The sequence below is a fragment of the Myodes glareolus genome, chromosome 3 (assembly GCF_982192425.1).
Source record: "Myodes glareolus chromosome 3, mMyoGla1.1, whole genome shotgun sequence".
NCBI classification, from domain to species: domain Eukaryota; kingdom Metazoa; phylum Chordata; class Mammalia; order Rodentia; family Cricetidae; genus Myodes; species Myodes glareolus.
This window is the reverse complement of record NC_142028.1, coordinates 24,326,173-24,338,441: the sequence shown is the minus strand read 5'-3', so window position 1 is coordinate 24,338,441 and position 12,269 is coordinate 24,326,173. Positions and strand designations below refer to the sequence as shown.

The 12,269-nt window shown below is 49.2% G+C and overlaps 2 protein-coding genes across 7 annotated transcripts in view; one reads left to right on the top strand and one right to left on the bottom strand.

Moving 5' to 3' along the window:
- Positions 1-458, top strand: part of Tspan11 (tetraspanin 11) — a 67,861-nt gene extending 67,403 nt beyond the window's left edge. The window contains exon 8 of the mRNA XM_085687177.2: positions 205-458. Within this exon, the coding sequence (XP_085543303.1) occupies positions 205-264 (60 nt within the window). The 3' untranslated portion in view covers positions 265-458. The remainder of the gene's footprint in view (positions 1-204) is intronic.
- A 7,567-nt stretch (positions 459-8,025) lies between these two features.
- Positions 8,026-12,269, bottom strand: part of Tspan9 (tetraspanin 9) — a 187,527-nt gene continuing 183,283 nt past the window's right edge. For all 6 annotated transcript variants that reach the window (XM_087904173.1, XM_087904177.1, XM_087904174.1 and 3 more), the window contains 2 exons: positions 12,007-12,090; positions 8,026-11,220 (listed from right to left, as the gene is read on the bottom strand). In XM_087904173.1, the coding sequence (XP_087760299.1) occupies positions 11,149-11,220; positions 12,007-12,090 (156 nt within the window). In that variant the 3' untranslated portion in view covers positions 8,026-11,148. The remainder of the gene's footprint in view (positions 11,221-12,006; positions 12,091-12,269) is intronic.

Below are 12,269 nucleotides of genomic sequence, written 5' to 3'. Positions count from 1 at the left end.
TTGGACTGCTTCAAGTCTCTATTCATTTAATTTGATATTGCCTATTGGCTTGCTGTATATTGCCTTTATTATGTTTAGGTATGTTCCTTGTGTCACTGATCTCGACAAGACTTTTTTCATGAAGGGGTGCTGGATTTTTGTCAAAGACTTTTTCAGCATCTAATAAGATAATCATTAGGTTTTGTTTGTTTTTTTTTCTTTCAGATTGATTACATTGGTAGATTTTCGTATATTGAACCAACCATCCCTGCATCTCTGAAATGAAACCTATTTGAGCAAGGTGGATGATTTTTTTTGATGTGTTCTTAGATTCAGTTTGTGAGTATTTTATTGAGTATTTTTGCATCTATGCTCATAAGGGAAATTGTTCTGTAATTCTTTTTCTTTGCTGAATCTTTGTGTGCTTTGGGTATCGGGGTGACTGTGGCCTCATAAAATAAGTTTGTCTTTCTGTTCTATTTTCTTGTTGTTCTTTCTGTTTCTATTTTGTGCAATAACTTGAGAAATATTGGCATTAGCTCTACTTTGAACGTCTTATAAAGCTCTGTACTAAAACAATCTTAGGGGTTATGGCTCTATTTAAGTTGCTTATTTGATCTTGATTTAACTTTGGTGAGTGATATATATTGGGAAAATTATTCATTTTTTTTTTTAGATTTTCCAATTTTGTGGAGTAAAGGCTTTTAAAGTATGACCTAGTGATTCTTTGAATTTCTTTGGTATCTGATGTTATGTTCCCCTTTTCATTTCTGATTTTGCTAATTTGGATATTCTCTCTGAGACTTTTAGTTAGGATAAGGGTTTGTCTATTTTGTTAATTGTCTCAAAGAATCGACTCTTTGTTTCATTGATTCTTTGTATTGTTCTCTTTGTTTCTATCCTACTGATTTGGACCCTCAGTTCAATTACATCCTGCTGTCTACTCCTCTTGGGTGTACTCACTTCTTTTTGTTCTAGAGCTTTTGGGCTGTTGTTAGGTTGCTGGTACGAGATCTCTACAGCTTTTTTATGTAGGCACTTAGTGCTGTGAACTTGCCTCTGAGCACGACTTGCATTGTGCTACATAAGTTTGGCTGTGCTGTGTATTTGTTTTCATTGAATTTTTTAATTCTTTAATTTCTTTGCTTCTGTCTTGACCCAGTTTTTATTCAGTAGAGTATTGTCTAGCTTCCATGAGTCTGAGAACTGACTCTTAAAAGTTGTCCTCTCCTGTAAGTCACAGCATGCGTGTCCCCTCCCACAAATGTAATAATTTAAAAAACAAAACAGAAAAACACAAAAGAAAACCAGACTTGAATGCTTTTGCTCAGGCACCAGTTCAGAGGTAAAAGATAATACAACCAAACAACAACAACAACACATTAGCTCCTAAATTCACAGTTCTTTCTAGAAGTTGCTGAGGTCTGATGAGGGTAAACTGAGCCCGGGGAACCCTAAGACTTAGGGACTCTAGGTATGGGGGTGGGAGAGTGAGACCTGAGAGGCTCCTAGTAAGACTCATTGTGAGAACTGGAATGGGTGTGGCCACTCACCAAGTGAGCAGATCTTATTGTCCCACCTGAGGAAATCCCTAAGAGGGGATCCACCTTGCAGAGGAGCTCCAGGGCCTGATCAATTATAGCAGAGCCCTCTGGTATTTGAGAGTTAGGGAGTGACCCTGGCCTAAGACATATGTCTTAGTTAGGGTTTCTATTGCTGTGAAGAGACACCATGACTACAGCAACTCTTATAAAGAAAAAACATTTAATTGAAGAGACTTCTATTTTCAGAGGTTTAGTCCATTATCATCATAGAGCGACATGGTGGCGTGCAGGCAGGCATGATGCTGAAGACAGAGTTGAGTGTGCTACCTTTTAACTCACAGACAAGAGGAAGTGGCCTGAGACTCTAGGCATAACTTGAGCATATGTGAAACCTCAAAGCCTGCCTCCACAGTGACACACTTCCTCCAACAAGGCCACACCCACTCCAACAAGGCCACACCTCCTAATGGTGCCATTCCCTTTGGGGGCCACTGCAACATCTTTGTTGTCCTCTATCACACTGAAGTGAGATCTCTGCTCACCCTTCAGTATCACAATGAGGGTGCACAGAAATGCAGACACACCCCATGCTGCCCCTCACTGCAGACAAGCAGCACTATGGTGGTTCACAGCTATTGTTGAAATGTCCCTGGCAGCAGATAAGGAGTGCGGACAGCAAGAGGCTGCTGCTGCAGCAATGTCAAGATCTCCCTAGGGGCTCCAGGCCAGCCTGTCACATGCCACCACTTCCTAGCAGATGCCAGTACTCATGGCGGCCCTGGGTTGTCATGTCTGGGGACTCTGGTTGCCACTGCCTCTCCACTCTGACTCACAGGCTGTGTACAGAAGATGCACACAGAGGCTGAAGCTCCCGCCATAAACACACAGGGCGCTGCATTTTCCTGTCTCTATCTCTGGTTGGAACTCTAATGACTTCGTCAGGAAGGAGACAACAGCTGTGGGCCCAGGAAGAGCCTTTGCATCCAGCATCAGGAAGAGCTTGCAACCCATCCCGTCCATCAGATGGTGAAAATGCTATCACCGCAGGAAGAATCTAACAAAGCCAATGCATTACTTTTCTCATCACTATGACAAGATGCCTGGCAAGAAGAACCTAAGAGAGGAGAGGTTTGTTTGAGTTCCCAAGTTCTGAAAGATTTCAGTTCATCATGTTGGAGTCACATCAGTCTGTGGCAGTGGCAGCGTGTGGCAGCAGCCTGTTCACATGGTGACTGAACATGAAGCAGAGACTGACGCCATGGTTAGGTCTGATCTTCAAGACCCATCCCTACTGACGTCCTTCCCTTAGCCAGGCTCCAACTCCTGAAGGCTCCACAGCCTGCTAAATAGAGTCACAAACTGGAGAGCAAGTATTCAAGACATGAACATGTGGAAGACATTCCAGATTCACACCGTAGCAGTCAACCAGCGCCAAGAGGTATTCCCACCATCAGGAGTGATAAACCACTGCTGCTGGTCTCTGAGTTGTTCTGGTTTTGTGGTGTTAGGGGATGACATCCCAGGTCTCCACATGTGACACACTCACCACTGAGCCACATCCCCAGTTCTGCACCAGACTTTGAAAATCCCTAACTGCTTTAGAAAACCCTAAGCTAAGGACCAGATACCACATTCGGCATGCTTGCCCTGGGTGGCCAGATGGTAGTCCTTCAGGAAGGGAGGTGTGCTTTGCTGGGGAAATATGTTTCCATATATTAAGGTTATATCCAAATTCCAGAAATTCAGTGTAGAAAGACAGGACAGGAATCAGATAAAAGACTGAAGTGTGGCGGGGAGCCTTCCTGATGTCATTAAGCTACAAATTATGAGCTGCTTCTTACTTTAACTGCATGATGCAGGGCTGCACTGAAAACCAGCCCAGACTAAGCTCCAAAACTCTGTACCCACACAAACATTCTGGGCAGCAGGTTTTAACCATAAGACCCAGTCAGGAGCATTGTGTAGCTTCCTCAACCGACTCTCTCTCTATTCTATGCCCAGGGCTGCAGAGAGGGACCCATCCATGTCTTGGGTCACCTCCAGTGTATTCTTAGCCCTCTGTTGTCTCCTAGGGTACAAAGGGGACATATTTTATGGAGGGAATCTTCCAGCTGGGCCTGCAGGCCTGCAGAACATTGTTATTCTTTTTAAGGAGACAACGGGCCATTTCATGACGCTCATTAGACTCAGCAAAACCCAGTACCCTCCCAATCTTGCTGAATGCTTAAAGGGTCAACGAATGCAATGTCATTATGTTTGTGTCCGAACAACATTTATTTGATCCGACTTCTGTTGATTATTGAGTGGTAGTGCTGAGCCAGCTGGAGCTGAGCTGAGGCCTGGGATGCCTTGCCACTGAGGTCTGTTCAGTGCTCGCTCTCTCTCTCTCTCTCTCTCTCTCTCTCTCTCTCTCTCTCTCTCTCTCTCTCCTCTCTCTCTCTCTCCACCTACTCCTCTCGCCAAATCAACCTCCTGTGTCCCTGGCTTTCATTCTGAGTGATGGTTTTCTGTGGCCTCTGCCTTAGTTTGGGGACTCAGTATTTGCACAAGCTGGATGCCTATACCTTTCTATTATTTTAATCTTATGTGTGTGGGTGTTTTGCTAGCATGTGTCTGTTCATCATGCACATGCCTGGTAACTGCAGAAGCCAGAAGAGGGCATCAGTTTCCCCTACAACTGGAGTTATAGGTGGTTGTGAGCTCCTGTGTAGATGCTGGGAATCAAACCTGAGACATTTGAAAGAGGAGACAGTGCTCTTAACTGCTGAGCCATCTCTGCAGTCCCTCTAATTTTAATTGTGTGCATTCATTGCATAAAAAAAAGAGGTTAGGTCATATTTTGGTCATGCCTCCATTAATCTGTTTTGTGCCCTCTTTCCCCTCACTGGTCTCTTTCCTTTTTCTGCAGTCCCCTCCTTATACTTTTATGTCCTTTAATAAAATCTAGATTCCAAATACTAGATAAAATGTGTGATATTTGTGTGACTCTGTCTTGTTTAATATGACGATCCAGCCATTTTCCTGCTAGTGATATGTTTTGTTTCTTTAAAAACATTTTAAAGATTTATTTATTTTTCTGTGTGTTTTTCCTCCATGAACATGTGTGCACCACATGTGTGCCTGGTGCCCACATAAATCAGAAGATGGTGTTGGATTCCCTGGAACTAAAATTATGGATGGTTGTAAGCTGCCATGTGCAGGCTGGGAACCAAACCTGGGTCCTCTGCCAAAGAAGAAAGTGCTCTCAACTACTAAGTCATCTCCTCAACTCCTGTGATTTTGTTCTTATGCTGGATAAAGCTCAGTGGAACATGAATTATTTTATGTCATCTTCATAGACCTGTATGATGGGCATCATTCCCAATTAGTATATGGCAAAATCAAGAAAAGTTCGGAGACTGCCTGAGGCTCCCATGAACACCAGGGGCAGAGTAGGAAGTGAATCCAGGTCTTCCAATTTCCAAACTATGGCCCTGCCACTCTCTGTGGTAAATAATGGCAAAACTTAGGAAGATGTCTGAGGTCAGAAGGATCCTGAATAATGTTTGTGGGAGTGGTTTGCAAGTATGGTGTTTAATACAAACACACAGAGATCCAACTATGTCGACAACACAAGAACTGCCCCATCCTGCCCTCTGGGTCAGACCTTGCACTCTCTCTTTGTGATGGTTCATGTTGAGTGTCAACTTGACTGGATTTGGGATCACCACGGAAACATACCTCTGGACATGTCTGTGAGGATTTAACTGAGAAGGCCCACCCTAAATGTGGACGGCACCATTACATAGGTTGGGATCCTGAACCAAGTTAAAAAGAGAACGTTAACCTAGCACCAACAATCGTTCTCTCGGCTTCCTGACTCCAAATACAATATGACCCCCTCCCTTACATCTTGCTGCCATGCCTGGCCTGTCATGGTGGAATGCACCCTCAACTGTGAGCCCAAACGAACCCTTCCTCCCTTAAGGTGCTTCTTCCAGGTAACTAATACATTCACCTGTCAGTGCAAAGAATTAGTCACCCGCCTGTTCAGGTGGAGTGTGATGTGGGGTGAGTGACAATGTTTCCTTCCCAGCAGATCTAATTAGTCCCTGAGGCTCATCTCCCATCTAAACCAGAACAGTGGGTCTGTCCCCTCTGACCATGCTTCATCTGCAGCCAGATATCTCCCTGGAGGCCATGGCTAAATACCTCTACTTGGGCTTAAAGTCTCAGAAGTTCTATTCTTTCTGAATGGAAGTCTGGGATGTTGAGCTGGTTCAGAGGAAAGGGGTCTGTCCTTCCAGACATTCCCTTGCACTCCTGGCCAAGTTAACTATTTCTTTATTAGCCTCAATAGTATCTCCTCTAGAAGGGCTCTCACTGGGAAAATTGAGAGTCATTGTCTGACCCCCACAGTCATCTCAAACCCTGAGAATACCATTACTAGCATTACTAGTATTGAAGGGCAATCTTGTGGCTTTTCCTGTGACCCCATTAGATGGCTGGTAATGTGGGCAAAGGCCAGCTCTGTGACATCCACCCCTGTAGTAGGTACTGGGTATAAGTTTGAATTTCTGTCTGTGAGAGACTTGGCATCTTGTCTGTGCTGCCCCTGGTCTGGTTGCATTGTCAGTGGGTGCCAGTGTTGCCAGATAGCGTTCTTGTACACTGTAAAGATTTGTCACTCATATTGGTTTAATAAAACACCGATTGGCCAGTAGCCAGGCAAGAAGTATAGGTGGGACAACCAGACTAGAAGAATTCTGGGAAGAGGAAAGGCAGAGATGCAGTCACCAGCCAGATGCAGAAGAAGCAAGATGAGAATGCCTTATTGAGAAAAGGTACCAAGCCACATGGCAAAACAGACAAAAATTATGGGTGAATTTAAGTCACAAGAGCTAGTTTGTAATAAGCCTGAGAAATAGGCCAACCAGTTTATAATTAATATAAGCCTGTGTGTTTATTTGGGACTGAATCACTGAAGGACTGGATGGGACAGAAACTTCTGTCAATGTGCCAGGCCTGCTTAGCTATTGCCCCTGAGCTGACCTTCTTTGCTTTCGCAGAGCACAGATGGGAAGCTGCTCTTCCATATCACAGGCTAATGGGGGATTAATCAAGGGGTCCCCAGAGTGATCTAAGTCACTCTCTTCCATGAACAGAAGAACTGGGACCCATCCTCTTGACTTCAGACCTGTCATTAAAAGACTTCAGAAGGCCCTGACTCTTCTGGTTTGGCCCATTTGCCCAAAGTGTTAACAAAGGAGTTACCGTGCCCACTACCTATGAACTGACCTGGCAGATACCAGCAAATGTGGCCACACTGTAGGGGAAGGTGTGAGAGCAAATGGACAGATGAGAAGGGGCCTCCTTGCCAATTCCTGTGATCCAGTTGACCCTCAACAGTTGAGAGGTTACCTGCCTCCTTGCTCTGGATAGGTATAGGGAGGGTCATAAGAAGCAATTCCAGCTGGACTGTAGGCTTTATCCAAAACTGGACACAATGAAAGCAAGCCACCACAGGCTGACGCTTTGGGACAATCTGGTGTCAACCTGGCCATTCCCTTGAGGGAGGAAGACACGGCTACACATCTAGAGGGGTTTGGAGCTGCCCCACCTCATCTCAGCTTCTCGACCCCTATGCTTGCTCACTCCATTTCTTCCGCCTCACTGGTGATAATGGCACCCAGTGACCCAGGGCAAAGAGAACCCTGGGCTGCCCTCACCTGCATTTCCTCACTGTAACGGTCTAAGAAAGACCCGGAAGCCAGAGCCCAACTGACACAGCAGGAGACTCCCACACCAGGAAAGCACTGGGGGCCACAGGATTGGTTGACCTTCTGGCCAGTCACGTTATGCATCTGCCTCCCCCATGCCCATCCTCACAGACCCTTGTTTCTAGGTTTTCTTGGAGGCTGTCTGCAGCTGCCTGGGCCAAATGACACCATGAGGTCCCCACACTTCTGGAAAAGATACCAGGCTCAAAGGAACCTTCAGGAGCAACAGAGGGATTGGGGCAAGGGTGGACCTAACCTGATAGCCTTCCCCTACTGGAGTAAGGACCTGTTTCTCACTCCTCCCACATCTGAGCACAGGACCAGCCAACTGCGAGTGACCAGTCACTGCGGTGGAACAACATCCTGTCAGCAGAAGGCTTGTGTCACTGGAAACCCCTGATTAGTTCTGCATCAGTCACCAGACTGTGTGTGTGTGTGTGTGTGTGTGTGTGTGCGTGTGTGTGTGTGTGTGTGCGTGTGTGTGTGCGCGTGTGTGTGCGTGTGTGTGTATGTGTGTGTGTGCGTGTGTGCATGTGTGCGTGTGTGTGTGCGTGCGTGTGTGTGTGTGTGTGTTAGGTTTCTCCAGAGATCCACTCACCCCAGCAAATCTGAAACCCAGGCCGAAAGAAAAGAGACGAGGTCCTCTTACGGGGGACTATCTGGTGCTCCCCTGGGTCCCTCCATCAACAGCTACATAAATATGTCCTGGTCATGGCTCAGGAAGAAAACACACACCACTGAGAGACAGTCTGTTTGTGCTTTTGACACATTATCGGTTTTTATTTAAAAACATGCTAAAAACATGGTGTTCATTAAAGCAGGACCTGGGATGGAGGAAATGCAGACAAGGCATTGCAAGCAGAAAGTGCATTCGAAACCAACCAGCGTGCACTCCTGGCTCTCCGGCCACCCAGGGACAGCAAGGCAAGTGGAGGCCCAAAGGCCTGACTCCTCAGGATGCCCACTGAGGGAGAAGAGGCCAGGATGCCACCATCACGGAGGAGGGAAGGGAAATGAGAGAACAGGAACATGAGAGGGGTCACCAGACCAAGGGGCTGAGGGGCAAAGGACAGACCCCCAGCACCTGGCCCCCAGCTCCCCGTCCTGTGCCATGTCCCTGCTGATTAGCACCTCCACCGGCGGGTGGGCAGGGAGCCAGAGAGGAGGGGACAACAATTCCATCCACTTGAAGAGCCACTTCATGGACGCTAGGCCACTCATTTCTAAGTCAGGCCAGAACATGTGCAAGGGGAGAGCTGAGGCGCTGGCCCAGGCTGGCGGGGGGACAGGAGGACATTGTTCCAGCTCAGAGAGTACAGCGGCACAAGGAGCCGTGCACCCTGACACCTGGCAGTCACCTGAGAGCAGTTTCCAGACCCTGCCCACTGAGCCCCTCTACCAGTCGGCTGTGGAGAAATGCCACAGCTACGTCAAGCATTTCCATGAAGTCACCTACAAACTGAGAGAACTTTCTGAGTCAGGTCTGCGGATTCCTGGTATGGAACCCCGTGGAAACAGCTCTGTCTTAGGCAAGGGAAGCACAGGCGAGGAGGCTCTCATGGCGGGTTCGTCCTCAGTGAGCTCACGGCCAAGAGGATCAGAGAAGAGCCGAGCCACCTCCCCTGGTCTCACTTGCTGTGGCCATTTCGTGTATGGGGGCCATTCCCCGAGACAAACAAGGGGTTCAGAACACCCAGCCTGTGAGCACGGAGCCCTCTGCCCCATGTGGACACACACAGCTAAAGCAAGAAGGCGGTTTGGGACATGTGATCTGGCTCTGCTGGACAGACAATTGAGGTGAGCTGGTGAGGGTGGGGGATGTCGGCTACAGCTCTGGGGACCAGTACCACCCTGAAGCACTCTAGAGACACGAGACATGAGGTGGCAGGGAGGCCAAACGCTTTCCGGTGTACTGGGAGATGTACTGTTGATGTTAACGGGAGTTAAAAAGCCCATTAATAGGTATAAACAAACCCACCCACCCCACCCACACAGACTCATTATGTAGCAGGTACCACTTTTTTTTCCTGGTTGTTTAAGGGGTTTACCTGAACTCTGTATTTTGGGGTTCCCAGGGAGGTGTCTGTCATTCCCCTAACAACACAATTCCATCTCCTGGAACCGGCAGCCTCTCTGTCCAGTTTGCTTAGAGCTCCCTACTCTCCTCTCACCCCCAACACTTGAATCTTGAACACACTGAAAGTTCCACACCCCTGGTCCTGCCTTGCTTGTTATTCAAGGTAGTCAGAGGGGTTACAGGTTGGCTGAGCGGTCTGGCTAAGTGGCGGAAGACCTGGCTCGGTGGGAAACAGTGGTAAGGAGTCAAATGGCTTAAGAAAAGCAGCTGCCACATGACACCTGGAGAGTGGAACTCTGGATTCCAGATGGCTGTCGGGCCAGCCACAGTCTTGCCTTTACTGTGTTCACAGAAGGGCACACTGGGCATCAGTGCTGGCAGGGCTGCTGGGAGTACAGCCTGCCTCCATCTCCTATGCCCAGCAAAGGGCATCCAGATCGAGAGCCTTCTCCCCACGTCTGCTGTAGCAATGTGAGCCTGACTTCTCAGATTTTCTGTATCTTGTCTCTTTGAGGTTACATGGGATGCAATGCCTGCCACCCAATGGGGACAGCAATGGATAATAATGAGGGAGGGTCCTGAGCCCCCTGTGGCCCTACCCTTCAGGGCAGTCAGCAACTGAGTGAGTCTGGTGGGGCTGGCCAGAGATGCCAACTCTTCCTCTCCTCCTGACAGTCCTAAGACTCTGTTTCAGTCTGGGCAGCTGGACATGTCTGCTTCCACTGTTCAGAACAGGGTGAGCAGAGTGAGGTCTGCACCAAAGGACTCCATAGCAGGGAATGTGTAAGAGTGACCACCTGGGATGCAGGACGTATGGGATCAGGAGGGATGTCAGCAGAGGACTGAGGGAGGAGAAAGGAAATGCCGCAAACTGTTCTGATTGTCACCCCCGCCCCAGCAAAGCATTTCATGACTCCCTGTCCTGAGCATCCCCTCCTGATGTGGCCTCCCCAGCTCAGGTACCACCGTGTCACCCCTGAGTAGGATGCCCCGCCATGCTTTATATCACACCTGCCCCCTCGGACCCTATCCGCAGTCGCCAGGCCTGGCCGGGCCCCATAGCACAGCTGCACCCTCTCCCTCCAGGTGAGTTTTGCGGGAAAGCCTGGCCCTCCTCACCTTAGAGTCTCATGAGTGTCGCACAGTGGTGTGTCCTCACTGAAAGCAGACGGGGTCCTTTCTCCCTACCCACCCCCCACGCACAGGAAAAGGAAACTCAAACCATTATGGAAATCAACACAGTAAAAAGTTACAAATCAGGAAGCTAACCCTAAACTTAGCTGAGAGATAATATTCCTGAATAATCGTAATCAGAGTAAAATAAAAAAAGTTACACTATAGTATAAAAACGCAGACAGGGTGCTCCAGGGAGCCTGACCCGGTGGCGCCACACTGCACCCTGGCCGCTTCTCTGGTTGGGCAGCCATGGACGGCGGTGGCCTTGGTGGGGCAGACTCTCCATCCCACACAGGGGCAAGTGTCAGTGTGAGGAAGGGCGGGGGCAGCAACCCATCAACGCAGGGGCTTCCTCCTTGATACCCTGCCCACCCTGGCGTCTTTGGCAAATACGCAGGTGCAGGATCCAGGTGCCCAAGCCCTGAGGTCTCCGCATGATGCCTCCTCCCTGGGTCTCTGCCCTCCAAGAGGTCCAAGGCCAAGGATGTGGGCAGGGAAGAGCAGGCTGGCAGGTGGGGCAGGGTGGCCATCGGAGGGCAGACAGGAGACACAGACTCAGGTCCTCTCCCCTCACACGTACAGTGTCCGGGTGGGGCCAGGCGCTGCCAAACGCTCAGGCGTCATACTTTTTACCCGTCCGGTGGATGTGCTGGAACAGAGTCATGGAGAAGGCCATTCCCAGGATCTGAAAGACAAGGAGAGGACTTGAAAGGGCTGCTCTTGTGGCCCGGGGTCAGACCTCAGTTCCACGAGCTTGGGACTACTCTAGAGAGGCTAACGCAAAAATGTGCATAGCCCGGTGTGCCAGGAAGCAGAGAAAACACGGTGGAGGAGACCACCCTGGGAACCCAGCCTAGAACTGCACATAGGTGGATGTAGTTCAGTCCCTTTGAGCTGCACGGACAGAAACCCTGGATTCCCAGTTCCTCACATCTCAGAGGCCTGGGGAGAAGGCAGAGGGGTAAGAGGGGCTGAGGTGGGAGAGGGAAGAAGGAAGCAAAAGGAGTCATTAACACTCTTGCCAGCACTTTCTGTTTGGGGCTGGAACACATGGGGTGATTTCTGTGGGTGTACGTGTCTTGAACAACATTAAATCTCATTTATGCTCCTCAACCAGAATCCTGAAAACCGGTAGAGATACAGATGTGCAGGCAGAGGCCACTAGTGGCTTCACCCAAGGTGCCACATGTCCCATGTATGAAGTCGGTGACTCAGGGACACTGCATACCTTTGGCTCTCACGGAGAGCATGTCGGATGACACTGGCTCCAACATCTAGTCCAGGGCCCCCACTTAGGCCTGAGTACCACCTTGCTCAGTGCCTGTGACCTCGCTCAGAACTCTGCAGCATGGCAGGGGCTTCCCCGCAGGGCCTGGACACTGCACACCTCACACACTAGGCCGTGTAAGCACCAGGTCACCCCTGCTCGGCTCTCATCCTGCTCAGGTCGGGGTCCCTCGTCTCCCCTCACCTGCATGATGAGGATGCACATCCCTACTGTGCCCAGCACATGCTTGTTGTCATCGAACCACAGCTTCACCTTCTCATAGCAGCCCTGGGGAGGGAACCACGGGTTAAGGTCCTGGTACAATGCTGAGTGCTGAGCTCCCAGTGGCCTAGCCCTGTCCTTTTAGGCCCATCTGCTCCCTTAACTCCAGTACCTTACTACACCCACCCCAGTATCCAACTCCAACCCCCAGGCTCCAACTGCAAAACGCAGCTGCATAGCCTCAA